Source organism: Anneissia japonica, unplaced genomic scaffold (genome assembly GCF_011630105.1).
Source record: "Anneissia japonica isolate Jap-2015-1 unplaced genomic scaffold, ASM1163010v1 scaffold376_len1572418_cov194, whole genome shotgun sequence".
NCBI classification, from domain to species: Eukaryota; Metazoa; Echinodermata; class Crinoidea; order Comatulida; family Comatulidae; genus Anneissia; species Anneissia japonica.
In genome coordinates, this window is record NW_022741166.1 from 1,021,560 (window position 1) to 1,039,291 (window position 17,732).

Here is a 17,732-nt window from a genome sequence, read left to right on the forward strand (position 1 = left end):
CCTTTGCTGCCTTGTAATCTCCAAAGATAAGATATGTATATTTCTTCCTAATTATATAAATTTGAAGCATTATAACCATCCCATTTTACATTCACCAATAAATTTTATTTTTATTTTCTCCTCCATCTGGGTGTTTTTGGCAAAACTATTTGCTAAATAAGAACACAAAATGTTATTTATATTTTTATTCCGCCTCCTCCTATGATCATTAAAAAATAAAAAAGTCTCGCCTTAGCAAAATTACATACAAAAACTAATGATTAGATCATCATAAAATTCAGCTGCAGTAAGAAATGATTAAATTTTAGGGTGAAAAGTTCAAGGTTAAGATTACGGAAAGTAAAAAACTCACATTAATAAAGTGATCTGGTTGTTCAGATGTATGCACTTTATCGAATGTCAACTCTAGTTATTAAAATTGTGTTTACGTTATCAGAAGAGAAGACTAAAGTTTTCTTAAGGTTTTTACTTCAAAAGATGAATTACTCGCTGCTTACATTTCAATGATGATATAGGATTTACGCAGGCTAAACAATATTTGTGTACAAGTTTAACTCACTCTATATCACTGACTTCCGTGCTAGTGGTACACAACGATAAAGTATCCGTGCTTGTGGTAGACATGGCTAGTGATATACTGGCATCATCATCGGTGTCCAGTGATGGAGCTGAGAGGTTGCTACTGAAGCTAGATCGCGGGATTGATAATGATGATGGTGTACTGCACAAAGATGAATGGCTTCCGTCTGTGATGAAAAAAATTAGGATTATTTATTGTAGTTGATAACAGTTTGCACACATTAACCAAGGCTGGTTCAATACTGTACATGCTTGCAGCATGTACTGTACACAATGATAGGGTTCTGATGCTAAAAAGTATAATTAATATAAAACCAGAACGTTACAATATATATTTTCTGTTTGAATGACAGTTTACAGACAGATCTGTCAGTTAGTTGATACAATGGTGGTCATTGTGATGAAGACGATTATGATATGATGATGAAAATAATGATTATTATGATGATAATAAGACTAGATGATGATGTGGCTGCAATAACGATGATAATGATAATGACTAGGCTAAAAACATGAAGATGATACTGTTGTCAATAATGATGATTATGATGAGACGATGATGATGATTGATTGACGACAATGATGTTGCTGATGAGATGATGATTGATTATGATGATGAAAATGATGATGATTGATGATATGATGATGACTGGTGAAGATGATGCGATGATGATTGATTGATGATAATGATGTTGCTGATGAGATGATGATTGATTATGATGATGAAAATGATGATGATTGATGATATGATGATGACTGGTGAAGATAATGCAATGATGATGATGATTGATTGACGACAATGATGTTGCTGATGAGATGATGATTGATTATGATGATGAAAATGATGATGATTGATGACATGATGATGACTGGTGAAGATGATGCGATGATGATGATGATTGATTGACGACAATGATGTTGCTGATGAGATGATGATTGATTATGATGATGAAAATGATGATGATTGATGACATGATGATGATTGGTGAAGATGAGATGATGATGATGATTGATTGACAACAATGATGTTGCTGATGAGATGATGATTGATTATGATGATGAAAATGATGATGAGATGATGATGATTGATGACATGATGATGATTGGTGAAGATGAGATGATGATGATGAAAATGATTATTGGTTATGCTCATGAACAGATCTTCAAACATAAGGAACAAATTGAGTACATTGAAGTTAGCAAGTTTCAAAATTCAATTGATAAATTTTGATCAAATATAACATGGTAAACAAGATGACATGTACTTGAATAAGTAGAAATATAAAAATATTAATTCTAGACAACATTTCCTAATATTCTGTCACAAATACCACCAAAGTATACTTCATTGAGCTAAAAAAGCAACCATGCTTCTGGAGCTGAACTTTTTTTTGGCATACACTACATGAGCAATTATCCTTAAGGTCAATAATATGATATCTAGGTAAAAATGGATATTTTACATTTATTGGCTAGCTGATAATTGTATTGCACTTATTAAAGGAATCTTATAAATTCAATGATGAAAATAAAATGTCAGTAACACTAGTCAAGGGGTATAACGTGTGCTATATTTGCAGTTTTCTTCTATTTTTGTTGTGACATACATGTGTAGATCGTATTTGTTTATTGTTTTGTTTGTTTTCTTATTTTTCTACTGTTTTATTGCATTAGTTAGTTAGCACACTTTGCATGGGTTTGGTTTTATGAAAGCTTTACTCAGGGAATGTTTTTGACTTTTTGTGGAGAGTCGCTTACAGCGCTTCATAACTGAAAAGAAATGCTAAATACAAGTAACAAGTAACAAACAGAACATAATGATCTTGATATTACTAATTTATCTATGTTGAGATAAATGTGCAATTAAATTAAATTAAATATTTGAATTATTATATTTTTTTAAATATAAGTTATTACATTTTAATTAAACATTGGAACACATGGAACTTGAATGTACACATTTAAATATTTTCCGTAGAATGCTAACATTAATAAACTGAAACTTTAGAACATACCTGTAATGTGCAATATTAAGTAATTGCTTTTTGGTGTTTTTTTTTGTGGGGAGGGAGGTTTATTTATATTTTACATAGCTGTTTCCTTCTGCAGGAAGCCCATACTCAAGGAGGCTTTTCATGCCTCTCATCATACATTTGAAATTTTTGGATTACTTTATAATTAATATATTACACAAAACAGATCTGTGTGAAATTATCAACAAGTATAAATGTGGAAGGACATAATTGCTGACAACTTTCTAATATCTTTTACATCATCCTATAGGTATTTGACCTTTTTTATTACTCAAATCAGTTTTTTCTGCTGAAGAATATTATAGTATTCCCTCATTTCCTCAAACATAAAAATACAAATCTAATCTTGCCAGAACCTTTGGTGCATAGTGGATTTTCTTGGAGAATATTCAAACTGTTGACACCTGACCTTTTCAATAGTTCTTTTAATAATAATAGTACTGTATCTAGTAAACACACTCAGCAGATACCTTGTGTATTGTGATGACACCTGTGTAATGAGCATTATATAAATGCTCATACTACTTAATTAATTAATTACTTAACATACACATTAAAAATACAAATCTATTCTTGCCAAAGCCTTTGATGCATAGTGGATTTTCCTAATACAGAATATTCAAATTGTTGACACCTGACCTTTACAATAGTTCTTTTAATAGTACATAGTAAACACACCCGGCAGATACCTTGTGTATTGTGATGACACCTGTGTAATGAGCATTATATAAATGTTCATATTATTTAATTAATTATTTAACACACATTAATATTAATGTAATTTCTAAATAAATCATACTTTGTTTCTGGAAAAAAATTATTGTACTATATTTAAAAAAATCAAAACATAATATGAAAAAAAAATCATATTTTGCCAGAACTATTATTATTCAAATCATCGACCCATGATTTTTCAATACAGTAATAACAAACATATAAACACATTAATGTAAATGTTTTTACTATATATTTTCTAAAGAAAATCAATCAGAAACTAGGAAAATTAATTGCAATTTTCAAATAAATATTAAATATAAAAAAAATTATTTAAATATTGTTTTGCAAGAATTTCATTGTTGGCTTGAATGATTGTACTATTACTTGAAAAACATGTTCAAAAACAATTTAATAAATTAAAAATTTAATATGAAGACTTCTTAAAAATGGTACCACTAAATTCAAATTTAAGTTTCATTAAGGTAACACACCTATGACGGCTGATCATTTCCCCATCTCACTTTTGCTTCGAAAATAGCTCACCCTGACCTCAAGTAATTAGCAATCTCAATTTCTCTCCAATGAGTATCTGTTCCCACATGATACATCATTCTTATCTCTCCTAAATGATCACAGATTAATCATAATTTGATTGAATTATGAATCATAAACATCACCAATCAGAAACATAATCAAATCTGTCATATAAATAATCACGATGTATTTGTAATTTTCACCAAGAAGTATGTGCTAACATTACGCAAAGTAATTTAAACTGAGTAACAGGAATGCGCTCAATTTATTAGCTTATCTTCAAGGATATTCACAACAAAAAAAACCTGAAGCGTTATTTTTTTCCTAAGCTTTTAGGCTTTAGATAGAATAAATAATATCTTTAGAATATCATTATGACATAAGGATGGTCCCAGAGGGAATTTTGGAGGTGCAGGGGAATCACAGTACCAATCTCTGGGTGCAACCAGCACTCTAGACCAATGACTTGGCATATTGTATAATAAAATATCGCATACCTTTAAGACTTGAGCAAATTACATCAATTTTAAATCAACACAACAGTAGCTTCCTGTATGAAATGCATCATATGCCAAAAATGACGCTATAAATCCCTAAAAAATCAATCACCACCATACATATCTCTAAAACTAATTATTCTACTGTAAGATCAACTAACTGTGGCATTATACAGTATAACTTCAATTGTGAGCAAGTACTGGAATTCTAGTACTGCATTACTATGTTATACTTTACACAACTATAGCATAAACAATTAAAAAAAAAATATACAGCGAAAGGGTACTGTAGTCTAGTATTGTATGTATAAAGGGGCCATTAGAGTTGGTCCAAACTACTTTTTAAAGACCCTAACAATATTGATAACTTTTTGTTTGGTTTTCTTTTAATTTTTTTAAAGCAGTGCTCCTTGAAATTCAGGTCTTCCCTGACGGGAGTCTAGGTTTCCCCGGCAGAGTCCTGTGCTCCCCCAAAATCCCATCCTGGTGCTGTTACAGTACAGCCTAGTACCACCAGCCCCTACTCCTTGCACCTCAATAATATTATTTACTTGTATCCTGTTTTTGTTTTAGTTAATTGACTGTAAGCCTACTTAAAATTTTACTTATGTTGTTAATTAAAGACACTGGTTTTTACATTGAACTGTCAGTAATTGTTTTAAACGCTCACTTTAAAGTGAAATTAATTGCCTTTGTTCTCCAGAGGTGATAACCTATTTCATGATATTATTTTCAAGAGTCACTTTCCTGTAGCGAGATAAAATGCCATTACAGTTTAAAAACAATTTTCTTTTTTTGACTTTTTTTTATTAACTTTTTATAATTATTAAAATGGCTTTTTGGTTATCTTTGTTTTATTTAATTGATCTGTAAAAATTTACCTTGTTCCTAAAGCTTGTTCCTTTAATGTAATATCAAACTTTTTAGAGCAATTGTAAGTTGCGACCCAAAAGTGGTTCACCAATGGAATCACAAAGTCTTGACAGAAATCACAAAAAATCAGCTAGCTCAACTCAGTCTCTAAATATTAGAGTCATTATTATAAATTGAAGCATCAATCTGCATATGTCGTTTTCATTTGCCATGATACAAAGTATGAACCAGCTACCATCATCATTGTTCATTACAATTTTGTCATATTTAATTTTGTTTTTGCATTTTTTTTCTTATGTCAATCTAAATAAAAAAATCCCAGTCCTGAAATGGTACATTAAGGCTACAGGTAGCTTTCCTAATTAGGCATCTATGGACAAGGGGTCAATGGATTGCAATACACATCTGAATTTCCTACTGCTTCATCAGTGGAAAAGAAATGCTGTTCTAGAGTTAAACGTGATAATTTATTATAAATTTCTCCATTTGTACTGATTCTGGCAATATTCCATAATATGTTAGCACCATGTTGGATAAGTCATGTGTATATCATTATAAACAAGATGTGTCTTTGCAGAAACTTTCACAGAATAAAAAATGTCTGGCAATAACCGCGGTGCAGATTCACATATCATAATCAATACTACATTCTTATGTTTACATCAAACATTTGGGGAACCTGAATTCAGGTTGCCTACAGCGTTTGTTGTTAAAACATGTGTTTGTAGGAACACTGACAGAATTTGAATGGTTTGGCAATTACCGGTCGTATTATGCATGTGGTACGGATTCGTAATGGTACATTCTCATGTTCACATCACACATTTGATGTACCTGCATTCAGGTTGCCTACTGAAAATGTTTAGTATGTCTATTCACATGATTAGCTTTGTACATGTATCTTTATACAGATGCATACATTCACTGTGGGCTTGACAGACAGGCAAATGGTGGGTGGGGATAATAATTTCTCACACTTATTGTACAAATCTATTATAAATAAAAAGTTGGAAGAAAATCTTAATTTCAAAATGATCTACCCATACTCAGTAATAAATTTGTATGCGTTATTGATATACCGGTATATAATAAATATTAATAGTAATAATAAATAAGATCTGTATAGCGCTCATCATTTTCAAAAAATGCTCAAGTAAAATAAATAGTGAAAAAAAAATTAAATTAAGATATTATTATAGCGTGCTTTCCTTGTGATTACAATTAAAGCAGTTGGACCACACCCATTCCAACAAACTCGTACACAACAAAGGGGCACACCGTGTCAGTTTAATTGATGCATTAATCTACTACTACTAGTACACAGTCTCGATGCAAACAAGACATATTCTCTCAGGCCAAAATAAGAGTGTTTCTAGGCCCCTGGGCCAAACATGTTGTGAGATGGACCTTGATGCTAATCCTGGCCCCCTTGGACATTTTTGGTCCCACAAAACAATAGTGTACAACTATGTACAACACGTGTGCTGGTAGGATGCACACATATTCCTGGACCTGTTCTGATTGGCCAGTTGTTAGGTGTGATCTACACTCGTGAAAGGTCTATTATGTAACTGCCCATGCAACTCAGTACTGAAAAAATACACCACTTACTTTAGGTGAAAAGTGAAATAAATTAATTTCCTGAATAAATACTTAATAAATACCATTTTTTACAGGAGATCTACTTGGATGAAGAAAACAAATTAAATTTTCTTTTAATATGTCTATAAAAGACATGCCTTGTGGGAAAGTTAAAATTCAAGTGATTTTGAAGTTTAAAATAATTGGAAATGATAGGAAATGTATCCACCCCGGAGATTATCAATTTATATCCAATCCAACATAAAAAAATAGAAAAAAAATAAATTATATAAATTAAGAATTACGCCAAATGGAAGTAATTTATTTAGTTTTGCATTCTGCTGCACATCACTTCGATGTCAAAATCAATTTTATGGGATTCATCGTCGCTTGTTGAGGTAAAACACCCAAGCCTAGTTCACCTCAAGCTTAAAAAATAAAATTAACTTGATTATTTGGCCAGTTTAAGAGGACTCTATCATAAATAATTTATTTCCACCATTTCAAATTTAAAAATACAAACACAAAAAGACTCAGCAAGCAAAACAGCAAAACTGCAAGAGGTCCCACTGCCATGATTTTGTATGCAATTAGGCAATGGAACATTAAAAAAGTACTACCACGAAATAGGGGGCGCCCTATTCAAATTCGAATAGAGTTTGAAATTCGAACTTGCACGTAGCACACGTTCGATCGTCAAACGTCGGTTAAGGCCATGCCCCTTTTGTGTAGTAGTACTTTTTGAAATAGGATTGTGCTCCAAAGAATCCCCGGCAATGGGACCTCTTACAGTTTTAAACTCTTTGGCAGTACCTAGTAGGATTGCTCAAAAGAGGGCAATGCCCATCTGTCTCGAAGCTCTCCAGTACCAACCGAAGAAAACCAAAACATGTAACAGAAATATTAAAATCAGTATTTGAAAAGCACTTAAAAAACTATACATTAAATATTATATTACAATTAAGATAATAATCAATAAAATTTTCATTATTTCAAAACTAGAATAAGATTTGTTGACAGCACAGCTTGACCCTTTCAATAAAAAAATTTAAAACATCTCAGTACAACATGAATATTAAAATTATCATTTGCAGAAATTAATGTGAACCATTCAAATATCGTGAAGCAGAGCTGTTAACTGGATTTACTATAGTTAAGTGAAATTTTCAGGATTAAATATAGAGGCAGTCTAGTTTAGTGATAAACAATTTAAATTAGTAGTCTGCTTTGTCACTTGGCCAACCGGTTAGCAGGGGCGCCACAAGCTACTGTACAGCCATAATATCGACGCTGGTTCGAAAGACAAGCTGGCCTATGGTTCTGGTGGTAGAAAAAGTATTCTCGGATAAGGACAATAAACCGTAGGCCCAGTGTATACAATGGCTTGTGTGTACTATAAAGAACTCAGTACATCCTTCGAGACGAGTAGGGGGATACCCGGTGTACTGAAACAGGCAGCCCCTGTGGTAGACGACAAGAACAATTATTTTTTATATAGCCAAAAATAATTAAATTACATCCAACTAGATGAATCACCTTCATGAAATATTAAAAATAATGAAAAAAAACCAGAATATTTTACAAATTTCAATTACCATTAAAAAGTCCACTACAGCTGTAAAACAGAAAATCATTTTTTGGATGAACTTTCTTTTACAAGACCACCTTCTTTCCTCCAGAGGGAAGTATTTGTGGTTTTATTTACTGTATGTCTAATGTCTTTTTCATTTTATCTATATATCATAGTGATGGGTGATTAACTCGCCCACGACAGGAAGGCAAGCAAATCCTATAAACAAGTAGAGATAGGCTATCAAGTCAGCCTCCAGTTTGAGAGGAAGTGGAAGTAAACCGCTAGATTGAGAAACACTACCTTCAAAACCAGGGGTGGTGAAAGTGTTGGGGAGAGAAAAACATTTTTACAGATTAGTTAGTTAATCTGTTAAATAAGTCTTTCAAATCATTTATGATGGCCTTGCATCTGGAAGCTTTTACAACAATATCCCCTGGAGGGATTCTGAGCAACTCCTGACCACGCCCTCTCATCGAGGACATTGTCCCTCCCCCAATACTGTAACATATTAAATGAATAAGTAATTTCATATGAAATTCTGGTTATACATTCTATGATTTATTATACTTCAAGGGGAAAAAATTATGTACTGTAATGAATGTATACACAAGTGCAACATCAGATATGCAGATGTCAATGTATAAATATCTGTACATTACCACATAGTAAATGGCAATTCATAGATAGTGTTTGATACACAACAGTTTCTTGCGGGATACTAAGAATTTTGTTAAAGATGACAGTAAAATAATCGAGAATGACAGCTGATCGTGTATCTTCTCGTCTTCTTGAGAAGGAGGAAACTTCACCGTTGAGTCATGCTGGATTCTGAACTCGTTTTAACAACCATGTTCGTATGAATGCACTGATTAGTATGACCAATACCCACTCTACCATGGTTATTAGTCACTGCCAATGTATGTACGGATCTAGTTGGTGCTACATTTTTTCCATGATTAATACTTGGACAAGCGTGTAATGGCAAGGTCTCACATTATTACGCCGGTCATTGAATCAAATACCAAAAGTATGAATAATGCTCATTATAAAATAATAATAAAAACAATAATAACTATCACATACTCAGTTTCAACAGGAAATATTATGTCTTACCGGTAGCTAAAGTGGCACTGTAATTAGTGCCTTTTATAGTATTTATATTTTAAAGACCTACTAAAGGTACATACATTAAAAACGGATTCCAATGTTACTGTACAAGATTTATAAACGCCTTATCATTGTGGTCAAATGCGAGTCGTTTGGCCGAGCGGTTAAGACAGGGGAACTGTGACATACAGCCATAATATTGGCGCTGGTTCGAACGGCACGCTCGCCTATGGTTCTGGTAGTGGAACAAATATTCTCGGATAAAGACTCTAAACCGTAGGTCCAGTGTACACAATTGGCTTGTGTGCACTTTAAAGAACCCAGCACATCATTCAAAAAAGAGTAGGGGGTTACCCACTTAACATTTTTTACCAACATATTCTTATAGTTTTCTACTCTCCAAGATGTGTTTTTGCTTCAACTGGTACCTAGTCCTCAGCAGGTGCTACTTCCACAACATCCTACTCTTTTCAGCAGATGTCCTGCATCACATTGTTTCAGATATCAGATGAAAGGCTGCCTACTCAAGTCATATATCAACTATTAGTTTTTCTAAATATTTTTCTTGTGTTACAAATACTAATTAATAAAACCAACCAATTAAAGGTCAGTCTGAATTATAACTTTTGAATCTGTTTCGTGTCTTCATTGCGCGGTCTCTGATGAAAAAAAAAATTGAAGACAATCACCCTGAATCAACCATTAATCACTGAATTACTAGTAATTTTGGTTTTACTGAGTGTTAATAATGTCTAATAATAATCTCTTCTACTCAATCATGGCATACCACTGGTTTTCTACAGACTGGTGGAAGCAGCCCCTAAGTTAGACACCTGTTGGAATGAAGCCAGCATATTTCTTTGAGCCACCACTGGTTTACAGTTAGTAGGATTTTTATCACATCATGTATTCATTCAGCTGAAAGAGTCCACTTTATTAGTCTACTGGATTGCTTTAATCTATGCTATCTGTTTATATTGTGCAAATACTTCAAAAAATAGACAATTCAACTACCCAGTAAACAGCAAGAAAGGACATTTGGGTTTGAGTAGATCTGAATTGCCATCTTCTATGTCAACATAAGCATCCATGGTAAATTACATCTCAATTTCAATATCAAAATAAATGCCCTTTCATCTGGAGTATTTCTGATAAATTGTCAACTAAATGGGTGAGCAATTTTCTTGCACCTTTCACTGAAAAATTTTAATTTCACTCTCGATTACATTAAGCTCTGTCTTAGACTAACAAATTTTCTTTGACATAAAACTGTTGGATGCACATATTTAGTCATGATGTGCCTATATATGGTCATGATGTGATGTCATCATGACCATATTTAGGCATGTTTTTGTCGAATAAAATTTGATAGTTACATTAAATCACTCCAAATAGTATATAGGATTTTTTCTGCTTGATGGATTACACTTGTTAAATATGTCACTTTGCTATATAACTACGGTAGGTATTAGTTTAGTAGTACAGTATTTCTAAATTATTCATGAATAATCCATCATGAGCTTCATAAATATTCTGTTGGCATTAATAAAACTTCAGTTTCTTTTTTTCTTTCCTGCAAGGTGTTAATTCTTACTAAGTCCCTTAGAACTTGCATTACATGAAAGGCGATATTTTTTATACATCTTGCTTTGCAAACCTGCCAATAGTGATTATTTCAAATAAAAATATAATTTAATTTTTGGCCTTTGGCCAAAAAAGAAAAAAAATATTATTTAATATTTCCCTTTATTTTATCCCTGCTAACCACTACCATAACCTCCAAATAATTTTTTTTTGCTCAGTTTAAAATATAAGCATTTTATCAGTCCAATTACTGAAATGTTTACATAACCACACTGCATCTATTTATACAACACTATGATGGGATCTCTAGTAGGACTTGAGGGCACACTCAAACTTCTTACCTTTCGTTTTTTCATTTTTCTATTTGTCAACAGAAATTTTCTTTCTATATTTTCCTCTGCATTGGTGGTTTTAGTATAGATCAATTTTACTAAATAAGAAAATTAATCTATATTTTTCACCTAAAGATCAAAATAAAGTACACTAAAACAAGATACACTAAACAAGATATAAAAAAGTCTTCTTTAAGATTTCTAGTACAATAAAATTGGGTAAAGTCAACTATATCTTTATAAGATGAGCCTGCAAGGCAAAACATACCACATGGAATAGAAGAGAAAAAAAAAAAATTGGAATCAAATGGATGAAAAGAATCTAATGGAAACAATTAAAAAAAACGGAAAATAAAACAAAATTTAGCAAAAAGGATGTTATTGTCAATATTGCGAATTTTTTCATAATAAAACTTGTAATTAGTTAAACTATGGAGAACTTTTACGAGGTCATAAGACGGACAATCATGACGTAAATTGCGACAAAGCCTAAAGCAACAACAACACTTTTAACAATTCTCAAAAACCCAGATCTGTTGCAACCAATGCATTGTTGGTAATTAAATGACAACAGCACATTTCTTTTAATTAGCATTTACATAACAGCAAAGCCATTTGACAAAAAAAAAGTCAGAAAAATTTCTTTAAGGAGAAAATTAACAGAATGTAATTCCATTCACAGGGGTGATTTATCTGAACAAACCACATTAAATAGAGACTAATACACCTCTATAAAAACGGGTTTCTCCAGCATTATGTGAGATTAATTCAAAGCTTTCTAAATTAAGTTATTTCACACAGAGCTTGACGCGTGATGATACTGTATACGTTCTTGTCACAGGGGTAAGAAACTCTGAGCACTTGAGGGGCCTTGATAAAACTCCAGGCACTTAAGTAGCCACAAAGTATACAAAATTAAGGTAAAAATATCCTTAAATCAAATAATTATATTATACATGGGTGTAGTCTAGATAATGAAAGAAAATTAATATATAAAATTAAAACTAGAACCTAGAAATATATAATTTATATTTTTATATAAGTTTTTCAAGGCATGCACTAGGAAACACATGATCACACTTAATGTTCAAATTTAAATTAGTTTAGCACAGTGTTCCTAAGACTCAAATTTACTTTGTTAGTTTTAACTGACAATGACATCTTTCAAAATTAATTTGTTTCTCTTTATTTTGAACATTTATCTCTAATTTACAAACCTTGTGAATGATCATGTAATCTTTAATTTAACAGTATTTTTGAGGCTTAAATAAAATGAGCTATGTTAGTTTTACTTACATCTAAAAAATTGTTTCTCTTTATGTTTTTTTTATATTATTAGGCTTAACGTTTTATAGCTTGTAATTTTTTTAAATGTACCCCTAATCTTCTGTTAAATATATTTAAATTTTAGATTTAAATTGGTATATTAGAAAATGTTATTTATAATTGTTACTATTACTAATGAATATCCACCTCCAAATATATACAATAATTTAATAAACCAGTATTAACAATATTAAAAAGGTCAAAGGTACAATATTTTAATAAATTTTCCTCCTTAATTTTCGTATAGTGTAGCAACCTAATTGTAAAAGATTACCATTTTTTCAGTGTGGTTTATTTAGTGTAATATGAGTTTATGGGCATTAGAATAGGATACAGTAAACATTATTTATACATTTTGCAAACTGTAGGTTTAAATAAATTCTTTCATACCACTAATATTTTTTCTACCTATATAATTTATTTAGTTTGAAACAAGTATGGAGGCCTCTGGTCTGGTAAACATAATACTTAATGTCAAAACAATACTAATGTCAAAGTGTCTGTTAAATGCTCAATTATTATTTGGAAATTCTATATGAACACATTATTACTGTAGTTAGAAATATTATATAACAAAACAGTTTAATTTATATCAAAATATAAAGTAAACCTTAAGTAGTATGAAAAAAGCTAAATGGATAAAAATACATATTCTGAAATCTGGTATAAAAATATGGGTAAACTCGTAAAATTATTATTAACCTCATCCATGGCCTCCAACTCCATCAAATTTTTTCTAGCCCATTTTTTGTACATTCATAAATTTGTATAAAGTTATCTACCATTTCAAGAAGACTTTAATGCGGAATCAAAAGTAATTGCTTTAATTTATAATGCACTCTTAAATTCAAATTAGATAAACATATGGACAATATATTTTTAGTAATTTTTGTTATTCTAATATTAAATTAATACAGTATTTATATACTTTTATATTACTGTACTACGACTTGCGCTTATTTTTAGTGCGATTCTTCATTAGTCATAGAGTATAAAACAAACTAATAAGAAAGTGACGCAAGCAATTGTAATTCAATATTTAAAACTATATTTGTTCATCTATTTTTATGCTTTTTTACAGGTTTGCGGTTTAGAGAGAATTCACTTAGGTGTCAGGCTTACAGCCCACTATTCTCTCTATACATGTCGCTATGACCTGTCTATTTTCTTCACTTCACTGTAATATAATTTACTTCATTGTAATTGTTGTTATTTTTTTTGCATTTTGTTGTTGAAGTGTCAAAGTTAATAAATAATTTAAAGAAAAACTGATACATTGAACTTCGATCAATTTCTTTGGAGCTTGCTTTATGTTCTCTTTATATATCAGTGGGCACATGTTATGTTTTATATTTTGAAGAAACTTAATAAATAATTTATTTTGAGCAAAATAATTTGAAAATTTAACAATGGCCAGGCTATAACTAGTGGTGGCAGGGGCAGGGGCTTAAGCCCCCACTGGACAGGTTAAGCTCCTCCGTCGGACAGAGCTCATCGTGCAGTCAGACCATAAAAAATATATAAGTAGGCCCACACTAAGCCAACACATGGTCTGTCACAGTCTGAGAGTGCCATTTCCGACCGTCCAGAGGTTCCTTAATCTCATTTGGGAGGAAGAACCCTTCTCAAACCCTTCTTCTAGCTCGGGTCTACAAGTCAAGTCCCCCTGTCAGAGAGCTTGGCCACCCCACCCAGAAAATATATCCTATTGCTGCCACTGGCTACAACATAATGGAGTGACTGATCAAATGTAATTTCTCACTGTATAATTCTATGGACAACTTTTAAATATGTGAACATGTGCACTAATATTAGCCAACCATTTCAGTTTCCATTAATGTTTATAAATAATTATATTTAATGACTAATTATATTTCTAATACAGATTATAAATAAGAAAATACTGTTGTTTAAAATAGTTTATATTCTATATAAAGAAGAGAACAAAAGTAATCTTCAAGAATTTCATCAGGCTACAATATATAAATAGATAATATAATTTATGTATAAAATTGATGTGTAATTATTTATTGGTTGTATAATTATTTAGGAAAGTACAACTGGAGAAAAAATATAATAAAACAGATCAAATTTTCCGGCAGATGTAAAAGCAAAAGCAGCGAGGAAGATGAACAGGTAATAAAATATTAACTCATAAATCATTCATGCTAACTAATGACTCTCATAAACGCCATGAAATTTTGCAAGTTCATGAAAAAAAAATGATGTAAACTATACCTTTCACATCCGGAGATGAGGCCACTGTGGGAATCGCATTCACCTTCGTATTAGTTGTCTCCTTTGCTGATGAGTTAAATCTGTCTGAGCCAGAGACAAGCGGTTCACCCTTGTCTGTGTAATTCCTTCGCTTAGACACCGAATGCGTTACAAGTCCTTTAGATTGTGCCCACTGTTGAATGTTAAAGACACGGCGGTACATTAGCATAGGAATGAAAACCTGTTTATACTACGTCAAGATATCTGAAACTGAAAGAGAAATGTTCCACGCTCCCCCTCTGCAGAATTCTTGGACTGCTTGAGGAGGAAATACCAAACTTGTCTTAAATTCAGAAATCAATATTGTAGGACACAATTCATCCTCCAATAATTACGAATGAACGTTTGTTTAATTTTTTATCAATAGGAAAAGCATCATTAATGAAGTTTGCATAAATATATCCTCTATAATTAGACTGGGGAGGAATTAGCGCAATCAACCTAATTCTATTGATTAATTTCTTTTTAGGTAGACAAGAAAACGAAGTCAAAGTCAAGAGGAAATCGTCACAGAATAATTTTGCAGCTTATCAAAAAATATTGACAAGCTTTATAAATGCAACTCCAATGTCATTCAATGCATTGATATGACTCAGTGCTTTCTGTTTGAACTGATAGTACGTCGGTAACTGCTACGGTAAAAATACACTGTGTCCGTTGTAAACAGGATAAGACGTAGAGAGAAAATCAGTTATAACCGCCAGTAAATTGGTGAATTATGATTGGATGTTATAGTTTAATTATCTGGAAATTATTGGCACCTACAATGAATTGTGCTTATATGTAAGCAGCAGTTAAAGCCCGTTAAATTTAGTAACAAGCATGTATTTGTTACCAACAACTTGTAACGTATTATCAGTAACTTTTATTTAATATAATTAAGTTATTGTTATTATTACTGTACTATAATTTGTAGATTGAAAATATACTTTTCATTCCTCATTCTCTATTTTTAATACGGTATTATCATCAATAAATATAATTTTAAAAATATTTTTACTATTGTAGTACTATTTGTAAAATAAAATCTACAAATTTTTATCTAGCATATCAAAATAAATTAGTAATATGATTATCAATATTATTAATATTTTTATATTGTTATTGTCACTACTACTACTATTGAATATTCGGTATTCATTTAGGGTGAAACAAGAAGTAGGATAAGATTACATCCATCAAAAGGTGATGGACCTTTGAACTCTCAAATAAGCCCTAACCCTTGGATATTATTGCTAAGACCCCACAAACAGTCCTACATATGCAAACATGCGAGTTTGTAGGACACATACGAGCACATGTATTCCTGGCTCTGTTTTGATTGGTTTAATTGTTTGACATACAGGAAAGGGCCATTTTAAATCACCACAATTCTTGGATCCCCGCAAGGCGCTGACCCCAGAGGCTCACTGTTGTTCTTGTTCTTGTTACCAAAACTTTAAAAGCGTCCAGTGTCGCCAGTTTTGAATGAACATGCAGGAAATTTTGTACACATAAACTAGAAGTGATTTCCAACAAACCTTCATCACCATTTTTTAAGTTGGACCCGAGAGTTCCCCCTACACCTACAAAACAAAACAGGGGTTTCAACAAAGACTGTACATTACTGCCATTACCACTAATAGGGCACATCGCATGGATGGCGCGGTTGGTTAAGGATGTGTTCTAAAAAACTTAAGGTTGTGAGTACAAATCGCATCTTGGTATTCAATTTTTTTTCCCCCAATTTTAAGAAATTTCAATTTTCAATTTTTAAAATATTTTAATTTTGTACAAATGAACATTCGAAATAATAGTTTTTTGTACAAGTAAACATTCTAATTATTAAAAAATTTCTATCTTATTAGCTCTTCCAAAAACCCAATATAATAATTTGCACCTGCACCGTATTTAAGCATGGAGAAACGAGCGGACTGGTGAGCAGTCGCTCTTGTTTTTTGGTACAAAGACAGGTATAATAATAAGATCCCTAAAAAACAAAAAGGTGATTTTTATATCACTCTAAAGGGGTTTTTTTGGTACAAAGGAAGACAGTAGTACAGTATTTAGACATTACAATGTACAGTTGTTTTCTGGAAGAGCTGACAAAGTCATTACTCTATTAATACTGTTTGTCACAATCTCAAACACCTTGCTTATTGCAGAAGAAATTGGTCTAAAATAGTGGAGAGCCTTAAGCCAACAAAAGGCAGAAATTTATAATGATGATGATGGTGAAGAGGATAATGAGGACAAAGAATCTCACATCATAAATACAGTATATAACAAAGCTAGTTAAAATGAAAACAAGATATAAGACATCTCAATTAACATATAAGACACAGAAATACAATGTCTCTTGATGCAAATAGCTCTGTTCTGTTGCAAGTTATTGAAAAATATTACATTATGTGCTATTGTGCCTGTGTTGTACTGCTTAATGTGATCACCACTACAAGTTATGTTTCATGAAAATAAACCTGATATTTTCACACAGTAGAAAAAACAATAAATGTTAATGGGTACTACTGCATATGCCAAAATGTAGCTAATAAAAGTTCTGTAAATATCAACAAACATTTATGTTCCTATAATGTTTACACAGTGCATTATGTGCTACAGTATATGTATTTCTTTTTATGTAATGTGCTACAAATATGCTACAAATATATTATGACTAAATGCTACATGTTTGCTATGTTAGTTTGTATTAAAAATGTACTATAATAGCAGAATGAAG

At 31.7% G+C, this 17,732-nt stretch overlaps 1 protein-coding gene across 3 annotated transcripts in view; it reads right to left on the minus strand.

The window, feature by feature from the left end:
* The window catches only part of LOC117118591, a 75,197-nt gene that overhangs the window by 40,814 nt on the left and 16,651 nt on the right, over positions 1–17,732 (minus strand). For all 3 annotated transcript variants that reach the window (XM_033263218.1, XM_033263219.1, XM_033263216.1), the window contains 2 exons: positions 14,975–15,146; positions 560–746 (listed from right to left, as the gene is read on the minus strand). In XM_033263218.1, the coding sequence (XP_033119109.1) occupies positions 560–746; positions 14,975–15,146 (359 nt within the window). The remainder of the gene's footprint in view (positions 1–559; positions 747–14,974; positions 15,147–17,732) is intronic.